This window comes from Oncorhynchus nerka, linkage group LG25, assembly GCF_034236695.1.
Source record: "Oncorhynchus nerka isolate Pitt River linkage group LG25, Oner_Uvic_2.0, whole genome shotgun sequence".
Lineage (NCBI taxonomy): Eukaryota > Metazoa > Chordata > Actinopteri > Salmoniformes > Salmonidae > Oncorhynchus > Oncorhynchus nerka.
The window spans coordinates 23068071-23084655 of record NC_088420.1 but is presented as its reverse complement, the minus strand read 5'-3'; the positions used below and the strand labels follow the sequence as shown (position 1 = coordinate 23084655).

The 16585-nt window shown below is 41.6% G+C and overlaps 2 protein-coding genes and 1 pseudogene across 2 annotated transcripts in view; 2 read left to right on the top strand and 1 right to left on the bottom strand.

Annotated features, from left to right (window-relative positions):
* The window catches only part of LOC115109238 (tight junction protein ZO-3-like), a 37703-nt gene extending 34128 nt beyond the window's left edge, over window positions 1-3575 (top strand). Inside the window, 9 exon segments of the mRNA XM_029633932.2 lie at window positions 49-268; window positions 440-642; window positions 764-939; window positions 1069-1279; window positions 1416-1516; window positions 1632-2005; window positions 2007-2127; window positions 2270-2319; window positions 2519-3575. Coding sequence (XP_029489792.2) covers window positions 49-268; window positions 440-642; window positions 764-939; window positions 1069-1279; window positions 1416-1516; window positions 1632-2005; window positions 2007-2127; window positions 2270-2319; window positions 2519-2630 — 1568 coding nt within the window. The 3' untranslated portion in view covers window positions 2631-3575.
* A 2488-nt stretch (window positions 3576-6063) lies between these two features.
* On the bottom strand, window positions 6064-8292 carry polr2eb (RNA polymerase II, I and III subunit E, b). The gene is made up of 8 exons (XM_029633942.2): window positions 7975-8292; window positions 7359-7533; window positions 7085-7200; window positions 6907-6987; window positions 6738-6796; window positions 6485-6563; window positions 6320-6395; window positions 6064-6190 (listed from the first exon to the last, which is right to left on the bottom strand). Exons 1-7 carry the CDS (start codon window positions 8029-8031, stop codon window positions 6330-6332), a joined length of 633 nt encoding a protein of 210 aa, XP_029489802.1. The 5' UTR covers window positions 8032-8292; the 3' UTR covers window positions 6064-6190; window positions 6320-6329.
* A 92-nt stretch (window positions 8293-8384) lies between these two features.
* Window positions 8385-16510, top strand: LOC115109241 (phospholipid hydroperoxide glutathione peroxidase-like; annotated as a pseudogene).
* Window positions 16511-16585: the final 75 nt, after the last annotated feature.

Below are 16585 nucleotides of genomic sequence, written 5' to 3'. Positions count from 1 at the left end.
AATGATTAAGTTATTCCTAAATGACGGAGTTATTCTTCCTCTCGTCAGTTTACAAGAAGATCCTGAAGTCCAACCTGGGGGACTCGTTCTACGTCCGGACCCACTATGACAATGTGGCGGAGGGCGACATCGGCATAGCCTTCACCAGGGGAGAGGTGTTCAGGGTGGTGGACACCATGCACAGGGGCAAGCTGGGAAAGTGGCTGGCTATACGCATGGGCAACGACCTGCATGAGCTGGACAAGGGCACCATCCCCAACCAGGTCAGGTGAGTTGAGACTAGAATGATTGGTTGTTTGGTTTATTCCTTTGTTGGTTGGGTTTGGATGTATATGGTTACAGAGCAACGTACTGCACTTATTTCCAATGTGTACACTTAATGATACTGTCATTGGGGTTGCTTTTATTCCACATGGTATTTCCTCTCCGTCTCTCTCAGGGCCGAGACTCTGGCCAGAATGGAGCAGGCTCAGAGGGCCAGTGGAGAAGGGGATCGCCAGGTATCAGGGCCCAGGGTAGAGTTCTGGAAACTACGGGGGCTCAGAGGGGCCAAGAAGAACGTCCGTAGGACTCATGATGACCTGCTCCAGCTTACCATCCAGGGCAAATTCCCAGCATACGAGAGAGTTCTGCTCAGAAAAGGTAGGGACAGTTTTATATATTGCATAATAGTTCACATAATAGTCAAACACTTTAAACGTTTGTGTACTTTTTGTATTTTGAATCCACACATGTACGCCTTTTGACCCATGTGGCTCTCCAGCTAATTTCAAACGGCCAATCGTCATCATGGGTCCTCTGAACGATGTGGCCATGGAGAAGCTGGCCAGAGAGATGCCTGATGAATATGAGGTGGCGGAGATGGCTCCTCGTAGTAGTGGCACAGACACTACTTCCACGGTCATCAAGCTGGACACAGTACGAAGGATTGCAGAGAAGGTGATGAAACAAACTGGGATGTGACCTGTTTTGGTGTGAGACAGAGCAGACGTACAACTGCTGTATGCTTGTTTGACTCCAGTACCAGAATTGAAGAATGCCCTGTGTGTTTCTTCACTCTGTTTCCAGAACAAGCACCCTCTGCTGGACATTACTCCTACTGCCGTGGAGCATCTGAACTACATCCAGTACCACCCCATGGTTCTGTTCCTGGACCCACACAGCAGGAAGGACGTCAAGGTCATGAGGCAGAGGATGTGCCCCAACTCCAACAAGAGCTCCAGACGCCTCTACACACAGGCCCTCAAGATGAGGAAGCACTGCAGCCATCTGTTCACAGGTTAACACACACACCTGTGTTATCAAAACACATACATGCTGTTTTTGCTCTTACATGGTTTATCTGTAAAAATAAAATAAAAACATGTCCCAAGTGGTTTTATTAAAAACTGTCTCATTCTTCCCATTGTTCCCAGCTCATATTGATCTCCAGCCCAGCTCTAATGTGTGGTATGAGACTCTGAAAGACAAGATCAGACACCAGCAGGCCAAACTTGTCTGGGACTCAGAAGTCACGGTAACACAGACAGATCCCAGCTCACAGTAAAACTGGGAATTTGCTCTCACAAACTTACCTGGTGGTATAAAGAGCAAAATAAGTAAGTGTGTGTGTGTGTGTGTGTGTGTGTTAGTTGGAGGGAGGCGGAGAGGAGGAGCTGGATGCATTGGACCGGACCCACTCGGACTACCTGAGTGCTGCCAGCGAACTGGAGGACACAGACGGAGAGGTCTACACTGATAATGAGGACCTGGAGGAACCATTTGATCCCAGCAATCAGCTCCGGATGTCCAGGCTCACCGCTCTGGCCCGGTCTTCAGAGCCTGCCTCTGAGTACCCCTCCCCCGAGTCCCTGAGAGAGGTTCCACCCCTGATGCATGTGTCTGAGCCCAGATCGACCCGTCGTCCATCTGACAGCCCTCCCCACGTTGACGTTGCTGATGAAATCCGACCCTATCATAGCTTCTCAGATTCGGACTTCAGGGCCATTGACCAGGCTGTTCCGACCACCCCCTGACTTCATAGCCCCTGACCCCAGAGTCTCTGTGCTTGAGCCCCCATTGGCTGAACTGCTGCCAGAGAGCCCCCCAGATGTCACACTGTCAGTCATAGAGAAGAAACATCAACAGGTACTGGTGGGACTGTCACAGTTCAGCATAGCACAAACTCTTACAGATCCTCTATTAACTCGCAGTTTCCTTCCAAAGGCTAAAATACTCTGTTAACTTGGTCTCCAGTGATTTTGACTCATGACCTCTTTCCCTCTTTCAGACCCGTATGGCAGAATCTCAGGAGAGGAAAGCGTCTCCATTGTTCATTGTGTTAGTGAAGTAGACTAATATCTGATCAAATTAATCTGTATGACAATGTTTGTTTCACACATGGTCATCAAAATGCCTGTCTATAAACCAACCTTAGCAATTGAGCAACTACTCCAGTCCTAGTCCAAATTATTCTATCCAAGTTGAGTAAGACTGAACTGACAGTTAGTAATGCCCTCTCTCTTCTATCTCCTGATAGGTTGGCTCACCACCAGGCTGTCCAAACGAGACGCACTCGGATCCGAGGCAGTGACAGCTCTGACAATGAAGAGACTGATGACATTGAGTGGGGTCCAGCTACAGAACTTTAGATTAGAGCACACCATTCCAGAACTATAACTCTAGAGTGCACAGACAACGGCTGTGTTCGAGAGCATCAAAACCGTGATGTGACTGACTGATCTACAAATCATAATCAGTCGCTATTTATGATAAAGTTCAGTCATTCGGCAGTCGCCTGCACAACAAGGCAATAGCCTCTTAAATGGGAGATGTGAAATGCTCTCAACTTCAACCTTCAAGGATCACTTGGTTTGTTTTGTCCTTCTGTTGGACCAACATCTTCTTTGGAGAGGTAAGTTGGAGGGCCAATGCTAGGGCTGCCTACAGACATGGGAATTTAGGCAATGGCTTCCGCAGACCAGCGCTCACACCTTTCTTTATGTCTAATTCCAAGAGCGGAAGATGTTTCATTTAGCTGGAAATTCTAATTTAAAAAATCAGTGTTTTTGTATTTCTACAACTTTTTAAAAAATAAATGCAATTTTTAAATCAAAACGATAGAGACGTTACCAACAACTTTGCTGTCAAGGATGTCATTTGAACAAAAAAAAGCATTTTAAAGCTGGAATCCTAAATTAAAAAGTGGTCATCCCACCTTTGTGGTCAAAACGAGTGCTATGTATGCAAGGACTGACCATTGATTATCTAAAAATATATATAGTTAACCATATTGAGGCTTTTCAGTGTTTTAGATTTACTTTGTCAACAAACCATGGAGTATAACAAGCTTATATTTTGGGTTCTGATTGGGTATGTGATATATGGCCAATTTACCACGGCTAAGGGCTGTTCTTATGCGCAACGTGATGTGCCTGAATGGGAAATGCTCAAACAATTATGGACATTCAATTATGGACATTCACAGAACACTGGATATATTGAAGCTCAATTTTCTATCCTGCTTCATTTCTGTTAAAATGACTGATTTTTGTAAATATTTGGTTCATTAAAGATTACTGATATGGCAAAGAATATCTGCCCTTGTCATTGTTTTTCATTTCTAGAACAGAAAATCATCACCTTGTCCACCCATAAGTATTTGTAATGTAACATCCCTGTATTACAAATATCTTCATTGAATAATCCAACACGTTTCTGGATAATGAATGAAACTCCGTTTAGCTGTGATACATGATGACAATGGCAGCCCGAGCACATATTATATTAAAGGGATAGTTTAACCAATCTGTCATTGAATCATTTGTCTTTCTAACCCTGTAAGCAGTCTATGGACACGGTATGACAGCACTGTTTTAACATGCTAGCGTTTCAGTTGTTGCAGAAATTGACCCACTATGCTGTTTACATTCTGCATCTTTTTTCAGTTAAGGATTTTAATGTTTAAAAGTTTTCACCCCTTCCATGTTTAACTTTTTTTTTTGTTAAACCTCTCCCTGTCATATCATACATGTTGCCCCCTTCCCTGCTCTGTCCTCAGGATTGCAGAGTTGGAGCAGGACAATAAGATGAGTCCCATTTAACCTGGGCATCGTGTTTGGCCCCTCTCTGATGTGGCCCCGGCCCACTGGGGCCACAGTGTCCCTGTCCTCTCTTGTGGACTACCCCCATCAGGCCCGCATCATAGAGACTCTCAGTCTTTTACACAGCCATCTTCCAGTCCTCCAGCAGTCACCCATTCTCCACCCAACAGGTGTGTTGTGTGCCTGTCTTTGGTTGCAGAGGATGTGTGTACATACTTTAGATCAGCAAAATTACATGTTAAAGAACATTTCAAACATACAAAGAATGTGAACGCTTTCTGTTCACCTACCCACAATAGCTCAACTAATACCAGAGTTGTGAATGGTTTGAACTCCAGCTCCCTATTTTATCTTAGGTTTTGTGTTTGTCTCCCCCTGCTGGTAGACTGTCGGTGCAGGTATAGATGAGAACAGCAGTGCTGCGGTAGCTGATGTAGAGGAATAGGATGCCAATGAGGAACAGAGCAGAACAGACTGACAATATGGAGGGCTGTGGTAAGAGATGTTTAGATGGACTTGTGAAGAATTACCTTTTGCCTTTTTGATTTTAGTACATCTTTATATTTGTATTTATCCAGGTGAGTCTGACCAGTGTCACTTCATTACATCCCTTCACTTTTTCTCCATGCAGGCAGTTCTCCAGGCTCCCTGGGTTCCAGTGAGCAAATGGTGGACTCTGACTCAGAGCTGGATGAGACTGGGAGGGGGTCCACACACTGTCCCCACAGCCTGGTCTAACAGGAGAGCAAGGTCAGCACAGAAGATTCCCAACTGAGCTGCAAGGATAGCCTGAAACTCTCCAGAAAGTCTCTACCTCAGACTGACCTGGTTCCAGGCCAGGAGAGTCCTGGTCCCGATGCCTTGGACCATGAGCCCCCAGACCTAGAGGCGTCTGAGCTCAACGTGAATCAGTCCAACAACCATGTTCTAGGCAGGTCAAAGGTTAGTCTGCTGCCCAGGGACAGGGAGCCAGTTTGTGTAAACACGGCCTGTGCAATGTGTCAACCACAAAGGCTTTACGGTGTTTTAAGTGTACTTCCAGTCTGGTGGATGTTACCATGAATCTTGGTTTTAACTTTGGCATTAGAATGTCATGTAATACTACACGACACATTCATTCAGCTGCCTGTGACTGGAATTGCAAAAATCGCTGAAGTTGGAGACTTATCTCCCTCACCAATTTCACCATCTGATCGCTACAGCTGTACAGTCTATCGGTAAATAGCCCACCCAATTTTACTTACCTCATTCCCATACTGTTTTATTTACTTTTCTGCTCTTTTGCACACCAATACCTGTACATGACCATCTGATCATTTATCACTCGTGTTAATCTGCAAAATTGTAATTATTCGCCTACCTCATGCCTATACTCTTTTTTTTTTTCTGTGTTATTGACTTGTTAATTGTTTACTCCATGTGTTGTCTGTTCACACTGCTATGCTTTATCTTGGCCAGGTCGCAGTTGCAAATGAGAACTTGTTCTCAACGAGCCTACCTGGTTAAATAAATAAAAAATCATGGACACTTAGCTGTTTTCTGTCAGCATTAATTCTAGTTAAAACAAGCTGTGACTTAATATTAAATCATCTGCTTTACAAATTGGCATAGCGATAATCTAGTTTAAAAAGTATTTACATTGCTCTTATGCTTGAATAGTGAGTTGTCGTGTGATTTAAGATCATTATTCCAGGTATTCAAAGTGCTGCTGGTTATTTCAGCAATAAAATCCAACTTTATCTTAACAGTTGTTGGATGTATTTGCTGGATTCACTGTTTTGACATTGTCAGTAATAAAGAGAATGCTATTAAATGTTGCCTTGTAAAACAACCATAGCCTCATGTATACCTGCTGCTACTCTCTAGGTGACATGCTCATATGTGCCCTTTGTCCTGACCGTGCCCACATTTTTAGACAACTAAAATATGCATTGTCTGGATGGTCAAACCATATTAAAATGATAACTGGCATCGCCATACATATCTTTCCAAATGATTTATTGAACAAATTAACAAAAACTGAACTTAATCCAAAGAGATGAGGCCAGCTGTGGAATAATCCATGAGTTTTATTGGCTCACACGCTGTCCCTTAGTACAGCAACATACCTAAAGGAACAAGAGTAGAATTAACATTCTCAAATGCCCATCTGAATAATGAAATGTATTGTCATACAAAAAATGTACAATATAGAGATGCTGGTTAGGAAACAGCCCTAATATTCACCAAGCACTCACATTGAAATCCTCACTGGACCAGCCTGTAGGTGATGTATCGTCCAGCAGTCTCACTGGGTCTGATTATCTTTACTACCTGTCACAGCAAAGAGAAACGAGAGCCAAGTAAATCAATTATTTCAGAAATGTTTTAACTACATTAGGTCGAGGAGATTGATCTTGTACCTGGCCTCTTTTCAATCCAAAGTACCGGGCTACAGGATCTCCTTGTTGGATCCTAGGCAGCTGGCTCTCCTTCAGTTTACTGAGACACAAATCAAGAAATCCCAACACACAAGTATCTCTATATAGCTCAATCTAGTGTTAGATCAATAGATTCTCATTTGGGGTGACTATGCATGTGAATCCAGTCCATAGAACGCAGGATTTATACTCTATCCAGGTACGACTTTGAAATCCATGCTGTGAAAAAGGATACTATCGTAACAGCAATTCAGACAGTTCCTCTTTCGTCATGACTATGTGTTCAGGAACTAGCTGCAACAAAATAATTACATAATAAGATTAGTTAAGTGTGCCACATAGCAGTTCAAAAGGTCTTATGACTACAATCTTAATGATATTGCAACAACTTTCCATCTGCTTACCTCATGCTCAGTGATGTTTATTAGAAGCTCCTGCTGCAGAAACTGTTCCAGGATGTATTTGGGGGCCATATCAACTAGAGACTAAAATTTGATGTGAAGAAAAAAAAAGACTGCTGAAAACAAACACAGTAGCTTGAAAAAGTAAGATCTCGTGTCCAACAACATCCACAAACCTTACCTGCTTAGCTGAAGGTGTCATTCCCATCTGAACTACAATGCAGGCACGTGTGATGTTTTCCTCCTGCATCCGCTGGCAGTACATCTTGATGGTCTTAATACCAACTTTAGGCTCCTCTACATGGGTGAAAATGAAGGGATTCAATATCGTCATAAGTTACAGGACTACGGCAAATGACAGGTGCTGACTTATTACTGTAACATCAATGACAGTCAACGTGGTCCCTAAGGCCACATTGGGTCCCAATGTTGTGGCTACATTGGCAATAACATACCAGGAAAGAAAACAAACATCTGGTCTGTGGGGTCATCATTGTGTGCTACCAGGACAGTGAGATCTGTCCGTCGTGGGCGACCCTCGCTGGGTTTGTCCCCAAACTGACTTTTAAACTCATCCAAGGTCTGGTCCAACTCATCTTGGGTCACCAGGTAGCCTCTGTCATGACACAGCTGACCAACAAGGAGAGAGTTGTACAATGACGCTTTCCATGTAATGTGACAAGACCGGTCATTCATATACTGAATCCATTGAATCATAGCCAAATAGATAGGACTCATCTTTGGATCTCAATTTTGAAGTGGCCAATGTTCTTCCAAGATTTGGGTCAGCCAATGAAGTTGAAAGTATCACCCAGTTGACTACATTAAAATGGTGGAAGCCCTAAACGGCGCTGCCAATGTTAGCACGGCCATTAGAGGCCTCTATCATTGTTTATGCACTAAAACTATAGCTAATTAGTCATTCATACTCCATTGAACTATAGTTAGTGAATATCAATTGCTTCACCTTTGGGTATCATATATTGACAACAGCTACCGATAGTTAGCTAGCTACTACTAAAGTTGATACAGTTAACGTTAGCTAGCAAACAGCTCACCCCAGTAACCCACCTGCATGATGGTTTTCCGAATTTTCCATAGCCTATATGTTTCTTCATCGTCATCCATTGCGTTTTGATTAATTACCGGTGCAGTATACGATATATCAATACATGTAAGGTACTTCTCACTAGCTAATGCTAACTCACGTTGCAGTTACGCGTTATTAGGAGCGCGCGCAATGATGATGTCACCGGATATTTCCCAACAATTAATTAAATATTTTTGACTGATCTAACCAGTCATTAGAACTGCATTTGTATTTGACCCTCTTCAAATATAAATGGTATGTCTTAGCACATGTACAAAAAAACTAACGACCGTATGACTTAGCTCAGTCAGAGAAAAACATGCAAATTAGTACAGTGATGGCACGCCCCCTAGAGGCTCAAACACACCGTACGCAGTACGTTTCCCAACAAACCCTGCAGGCGGAGTTTATACAATTCAATGTCGTGGCAAATTAAGCGTGTTTTAGTATTTGGGACATTGGCAAGCTGTGGACTCGTTCTTGTGATTGGATTATATTTATTCACAATGGTAGGCTATTGTATACAGTACTATAGCCATATGCAGAGTTAATTGTTGTGCCGTTGACTGTTACATACGATGAAACCGTTCTCTCAATAGCCCTTCTGGTGTGTGCTGATAACCTGCTAACGTTGTCTATAGCAAAGTGGCCTAACTTGCAGTGCATGTATTTAGGATTTAATTATGTTTGTGTGTTTTATGTAATTATACTACTCTACATGATGTTCTCTTCATTTGATGTCTGTGAAAGAGCTGTGTACATACAGGGTGTTAAAAGGTATTGTGTCTGGATGTCAGAAAAAGTATGGACACATGATCATCATCTGGCTGGTTTTCAGTTTAATTATTTATTTGGTATCTGGGGTGTACACAGGGTAGGCTATGTGCTATCACAAGTCAGAACCTCCCTGCTCCCTCATCAATCTTATCAGGCGTATAATTGACCTTGTTGTGTTTGTAAGATGACATCATTGAGTAGTAAAGTTTGCACCTTATCAAAATTGTGAAATAATATATACTGAATCAATGTAGTTGCCCAACCACTGTCTTGTACCACTGGCCTAAAATTTAAAGATTGATACTTGAGAAAATCCTATCTCTTAGAAAATGTAAACATGAGTCTCCATGCACATCTGCATCTATTCTATACCATATGATGCTAAAGATGTTATGACATTTGATGGAATAAAGAACCTCTGAAATAGGAAAGAACTGAGTCTTTTTGAAACCCTTGTTTACCTGCTGTGCAGAATGATTAGGCTTTCTTGTGCCAGTCATTTGTTGAGACTTACAGTATGAATAGCCTACTGTAATTGAAAATCTCTATCGCAAACAGAAATTGTTTCATTGTATGCCTTTGTCAAGTGAAGGTTCATCTAAGTTGATATGATATCCTAACAAAGGTCATAAATATAAGATCACTGCATATGGGCAATATACATCCAAATATAGTTGTTGTTTGGTGTAATAGTGGGTTTTTGGACCATATTGATAGTTTTGCTCCATCCTTTTTAAAATGTTATTGTTGATGTGAAATGTTACTGTTCATTTAGTCATAGAGAAGTACTACTGTGTTCTGTACTTTTTGAATTATGTATTTAGCAAGGTCAGTTCCCAAAGATGAGGTTACCTTTGTCCTGTGCAAGTCACACTTTGTGTCACTTCTAGGAAGAGATAACAGTATGTAATGAGGACCACTGATTGTGTAGGCGTTATCATCCTTTGCCTGTCATTGGTCAGCATAAAAGCATCCTATCAGAGAAGAATGCCATATCTTCCTAGTTATTGATTGTCAGAGTTTCATAAATTGGGGGATTAGAGTGTGTACTGTACTGAAAGGCTCAGTCAGTCAAAGGTCTGTGGGACAGAAGACTGTGCGGTCAAATCACAGGGATACTGTCACATCCCTTACTGAAAGGGAATCATGGGTCTACTAGGATCTGCTGTCCTTTTCTCTGTCTTGCTGCAGACTTTAGTAAGATCACTGAGAAATGTTTTGGCGATATTGGCTATGGCAGGTTTTCTTATGTTTACATCTGCTGTCGAATCTTTCTATCTGAGAATGTATGCCAGGTGCATAGAGTATTTATTGTTGGAGGGGAAATACACCCTTGTAATCAGTAACTTTTTAACACATCAATTGCTGTTTTTCTGTCATTCAAACACATTTTCGAAATATGTTATTATGTGGATTTCCGTGTAGAATGGATGAGAGCAAAGGCATTTAATTTGAGTGATGACGATCACTCTGAAAGAGAGAGATTTGCTGAGTCTTTCCTTTACAGTGAGTGTGAGTGAGCACACGTGCGTGCCTGCACACACACCAGCCAGCTAGCAGCAAACGGTACACTTTTAATATTTGGACTTACTCTATTTCTTCGCACCTCTCTCGCAGTCTGCCCCGACAGAGGACTGGCAGACAGCCACATCTATTTATGACTTCTCTGCCAAGGATATTGATGGCAACGAGGTGTCCCTCGAGAAATACAGGTTAGTGGGTGAAAAAACAAGTTTACTCAGCACTCCAAAATACTAAATAACCACAATCATGTTATATATCATTCACCATACTCCTTCCAAAAGCCTCTGACCTGTTCTCTCCTGTGTTCTAATGTGTTTGTGTAGGGGAGATGTTGTCATCATCGTCAACGTTGCCTCTAAATGAGGGAAAACCCCAGTAAACTATTCTCAGTTTGCGGAGATGCACGCGAAGTACGCTGAGAAAGGTTTACGCATCCTGGCCTTCCCTTCCAACCAGTTCGGGAGTCAGGTAGCTACACCTCTCTTCATAAAAACATTTTTCTCACCTAAAACATTTCTTCTATGGCCATTTTACTACGTGTCTTATGTGTTCATTTTAGGAACCTGGCACTGAAGCTCAGATCAAGGACTTTGCTAAGTCATACAATGCTGAGTTCCCAATGTTCAGTAAGATTGATGTGAACGGGGATAACGCCCACCCCCTGTGGAAGTGGCTGAAGGAGCAGCCCAATGGGAAAGGCTTCCTGGGAAAGTGAGTGGAAACGTTTTGGAGAGACGTGTCACAACTAGCGACTCGCATATCATTTTTGATGGCCATGAATATAAAATATATTGTATTTTTTTATTTAACCAGGTAAGTCATTTAAGAACAAATTCTTATTTACAATGACGGCCAAACCCGGACGACACTGGGCTAATTGTGCACCGCCCTATGGGACTCCCAATCACGGCCGGATGTGATTCAGCCTGGATTTGAACCAGGGACTGTAGTGTCACTTCTTGCACTGAGATGCAGTGCCTTAGACCGCTGTTAATACTTTCAATACATTATATCAAATTATTTACAAACTGCTTACTAATGCTCCGCAAAGTATTTGATAATAGCTTATAAGCAGATAAGCTTATAATGTAACATGTATGAGTTTGGTTATTGTCACAGTGTTAATGATTACTTTTTCTTATGATCTTGTTTTCTTCCCAACAGTGGCATCAAGTGGAATTTCACAAAGGTAAATATTTCTTATTAGTCATCATCATATATCCCCATCAGCAGAAAGTTGACACAGGAGTTACCCAGATTTATATGCCAAGCGTTTATCTCTGGTGAAAGCAAAGGTTGCTCATTGCATGCCCATTGAGTTCAATGTTATAGCCTCTCTTAATAAAATTAAAATGGTAGTCTTATTATTATTGTCTTTCTTGGACCAGTGTCATACAAATACATACTTAAATGGAAGTATATTTCAGCATTTATGAGTTGGGGAGTTGTGGGGTTAACGAATTGAAAACAAAAACACCTATTGACTATTATCAGATTTTGCAGTTAGATCATGGAAGTTTAAAGTGATTCTCCAGAGCTTTTGTATAATTTCAGCCAGTAGTTTTGAAAGTAGTGCTCATGAGCCAAAACAGGTCCCCGAAAATTGTGCATTACATCATCCATTTCTTATTATATATTCATTAAAAAAAATATATGACATTACAATATGTTATGAATTTGTAAGTGTTTTTAATCCCGGACTGAATCTTTAATGCAGAATGAGTTTCAATGTCCATTGCTTCTTCTCTCTGTATTTGTAGTTCCTGATCAACAGAGAGGGCCAGGTTATGAAGAGATATGGACCAATGGATGATCCCAGTGTAAGTCAATGACTGTAATTACAGCACAGGCCTATGATGGGCTCACTGACATGTCCATGTGATGTAGCACTCAGCCATAACCTCAGGGCTGGCCTGGAATAACCCTCTCCATCATTCTGCCTTGTGACTTTGCCACTGAAATGATGCATTATCGACCATTTATAAATGCTTCCTGGAAACATTTTTATGTGAATACAACCCTGTAAAATTGGAAGTAGTGGGGAGTGAGTGGGCTGGGGTGGTGGGGGGGGGGGCAATCCTCTATCAAGCACACAGAAAATGTGAATATAGGGCATGCTTTTTTAATGGCTGCTCAAACATAGTATACAGTGGGGCAAAAAAGTATTTAGTCAGCCACCAATTGTGCAAGTTCTCCCACTTAAAGATGAGAGAGGCCTGTAATTTTCATCATAGGTACACTTCAACTATTACAGACAAAATGAGAGAAAAAAAATCCAGAAAATCACATTTAGGATTGTTAATGAATTTATTTGCAAATTAAGGTGGAAAATAAGTATTTGGTCACCTACAAACAAGCAAGATTTCTGGCTCTCACAGACCTGCACTTTTGTTAGAGAAGTGCTTCCGCTGTGGGAATCAAATCAGCGGACATTTCAAGTGCGCCACGTATAGTTTTTGATAAAACTCAAACTTTCATTAAAATTGACATACAATATACTGAATTAAAGCTACACTCGTTGTGAATCTATTCACCAAGTCAGATTTGTAAAATGCTTTTCGGGGAAAGCATGTGAAGCTTTTATCTGGTACCATGCACCCTCAAAAATACTTCAACTTCACCTAACGACAGATTTTGCGTTAGCGTCGCAAACGAAAAGGCTGAAATAAAATATAAAACATTTATTACCTTTGACGAGCTTCTTTCTTGACACTCCTAGATGTCCCATAAACATCATTTAGGGTCTTTTTTCGATTAAATCGGTCCATATATAGCCTAGATATCGAACTCGGAATACTGCGAGTAAAGAAAGAAAAATTAGCATTTCATAACGTAACGTCGTTTTTTAAAAATCAAAAAGTCGACGATAAACTTTCACAAAACACTTCGAAATACTTTTGTAATGCAACTTTAGGTATTAGTACACGTTAATAAGCGATAAAAATCCTCAGGAGGCGAAGTGAAATCATTAGCTTGTCTCTGTAGGAATTGCTCTCTTCAAAATGTCGAACCAAAATCTGGGCCGGGACAGCAGGAAAGGAGTTCCTTTGTTTCGGTTACACCAAGAATATATTGCGCAATAAATGACGTGACTCTAGACAAGCTGGGGACGCCGTAGCCAATGAAAACTCGTCTCTATGTAATTCTGTTCTCTTTAAACAATTGCCTGCCGGCGCGGAAGAATATATTTTTACATTTTCAGTGAACAGATTTTCATGCACTATTCGACGGAAACGCACGTTCTGTAAATGTCACAGGCGTGATTTAAACAGTTTTGGAAACGTCTGAGTGTTTCCTATCCACACACACTAACCATATGAATGTACTATATTCCTGGCATGAATAGCAGGGCGCTGAAATGTTGCGCGATTTTTAAAAAAAACTGCGAAAATTCGCAAGATCCATAAAAGGCTCCTCTGTCCACCACTCGTTACCTGTATTAATGGCACCTGTTTGAACTTGTTATCAGTATAAAAGACACCTGTCCACAACCTCAAACAGTCACACTCCAAACTCCACTATGGCAAAGACCAAAGAGCTGTCAAAGGACACCAGAAACAAAATTGTAGACCTGCACCAGGCTGGGAAGACTGAATCTGCAATAGGTAAGCAGCTTGGTTTGAAGAAATCAACTGTGGGAGCAATTATTAGGAAATGGAAGACACACAAGACCACTGATAATCTCCCTCGATCTGGGGCTCCATGCAAGATCTCACCCCGTGGGGTCAAAATTATCACAAGAACGGTGAGCAAAAATCCCAGAACCACACGGGGGGGGGGATCTAGTGAATGACCTGCAGAGAGCTGGGACCAAAGTAACAAAGCCTGCCATCAGTAACACACTACGCCGCCAGGGACTCAAATCCTGCAGTGCCAGACGTGTCCCCCTGCTTAAGCCAGTACATGTCCAGGCCCGTCTGAAGTTTGCTAGAGAGCATTTGGATGATCCAGAGGAAGATTGGGAGAATGTCATATGGTCAGATGAAACCAAAATATAACTTTTTGGTAAAAACTCAACTTGTCGTGTTTGGAGGACAAAGAATGCTGAGTTGCATCCAAAGAACACCATACCTACTGTGAAGCATGGGGGTGGAGACATCATGCTTTGGGGCTGTTTTTCTGCAAAGGGACCAGGACGACTGATCCGTGTAAAGCAAAGAATTAATGGGGCCATGTATTGTGAGATTTTGAGTGAAAACCTCCTTCCATCAGCAAGGGCATTGAAGATGAAACGTGGCTGGGTCTTTCAGCATGACAATGATCCCAAACACACCGCCCGGGCAACGAAGGAGTAGCTTTGTAAGAAGCATTTCAAGGTCCTGGAGTGGCCTAGCCAGTCTCCAGATCTCAACCCCATAGAAAATCTTTGGAGGGAGTTGAAAGTCCGTGTTGCCCAGCAACAGCCCCAAAACATCACTGCTCTAGAGGAGATCTGCATGGAGGAATGGGCCAAAATACCAGCAACAGTGTGTGAAAACCTTGTGAAGACTTACAGAAAACGTTTGACCTCTGTCATTGCCAACAGAGGGTACATAACAAAGTATTGAGATACATTTTTGTTATTGACCAAATACTTATTTTCCACCATAATTTGCAAATAAATTCATTAAAAATCCTACAATGTGATTTTCTGGATTTCTTTTTCTTCTCATTTTGTCTGTCATAGTTGAAGTGTACCTATGGTGTAAATTACAGGCCATCTTTCATCTTTTTAAGTGGGAGAACTTGCACAATTGGTGGCTGACTAAATACTTTTTTGCCCCACTGTATCTCTCATAGTGTCTCTCCTGAAGGGGAAATCCAACACACCACAAGTGTCTATAGCTGGCTACTGTTATGGCTCTTATCTAACAAATGAAATCCAATTATATTAAATCCATATAAGGTGAGAAACATAAGTGAAAATCAACTAAAAGACATGGATGCTGGAATGGTGTCCTCACTATACGATAGGCTGGTGACTCATAATATAAAACATCTACCTGTTATGAAGGTCTGGGAGAAGGACCTGCAAAGTTCAGGGTTTAAATGGGATTGGACCACGATATGGGGGAAAAAATGTGCATCTTCTAAGAGCCTTGCCCATCAACCTATTACATTTTCTCAAAGGCTTTATTTTACCCCAGAGTGAAGGTTCAAAATTAAGCTTGTGGATAGTGATGTGTAATAAATGTACCCAATCTGAGGTGGGAAATTATATGCATATGCTTTGGAGCTGTTTACCGGTAAAGTCTCTTTGGGTTCAAGTGTTTTCAATGGTTTTCTTGGCAGGAATCTACCTGCTCTAGCATTTCCTTATCTTATCCCTCAGAGGCAGATTGTTATGGTTGTATTAACAGCAGGTAAAAAAAACTATTCTAATGAGTTGGTTTGAACCTGCTATTGCCCTTTGCAGATGTTGGTTGTTTATATACTAGGATATTGCACAGCTGGAAAGATCCACTGCCAGACTGCGTGGGGCCAAGCCCAAAACTCTGGTCAGTTGGTCATATGCTGCCTCCCACTTGCAAGACCTAATTTAACAACAATGTTTGGTCTTGTGGATGGGAGATGGGATTGCCCTGCTTTGTCTACCTTTAATATTCCTATGTGGCTCTGGGTTGGTAAACTTTGAGATTGAAATTTGAATAGGCTGATTGAATTTGGAAATACTGAAACCTATTTGGTTTTAGTTTGGTTTTGTCCTTATTTGTATCCTGTTGTTTTTCTCTTTGTTTATTCATTAATTTTGTTTTTTCTCCCTATTGAACTGTACATTTTTGCAAGTATTGTATCTTGAAACTGTCTTGGGACATGCGAGAAAAACAAATCATTGTTCAGAAAAAAAAGAGACATGGATGCAATTCATCATACCTATATCTTCTCCTTCCTTTCAGGTGGTGGAGAAGGATCTTCCTAAGTACCTGTAATTCTTCCATGACTGACGGACTAATGCACTGATACTCCATCCCCCCCCCCCCCGGTCAGCCAATGGGTGTGAGTGGGTCCATTCCCCAGACCAGTGACGGTCTGTCCACAAACCCGCCTGACGGACAGGACAGACCTGATGAAAATGGCGTGCAACCCCCTGGGAGGACCCCTATACCCAGCCAGTACACCGGAGAGGAACCCTGACCTCTACAACTGTTCCCTTTGAATACTTATAACGGAATGTGCATAATAAAAAATGTGATCTTAGTGTCATATTCTATAATAAACTAAACTACTTTGTGCTAATTCTGTTGTCAAGTGTGTTTATTGTCAATGGGGAATGCGTCTTTCAACGTCTTTGTTTCTTGTTTTTAATTCCCA

Coding starts and splice junctions, on each gene's coding strand:
- polr2eb (XM_029633942.2), bottom strand. CDS start 8,031: ATGGATGACGATGAAGAAACATATAGGCTATGGAAAATTCGGAAAACC. Junction 7,201..7,358: donor GATGTTTGTTTTCTTTCCTG/GTATGTTATTGC, acceptor TCACCCATGTAG/AGGAGCCTAAAGTTGGTATT. Junction 6,564..6,737: donor TCTGAATTGCTGTTACGATA/GTATCCTTTTTC, acceptor TTTGTGTCTCAG/TAAACTGAAGGAGAGCCAGC.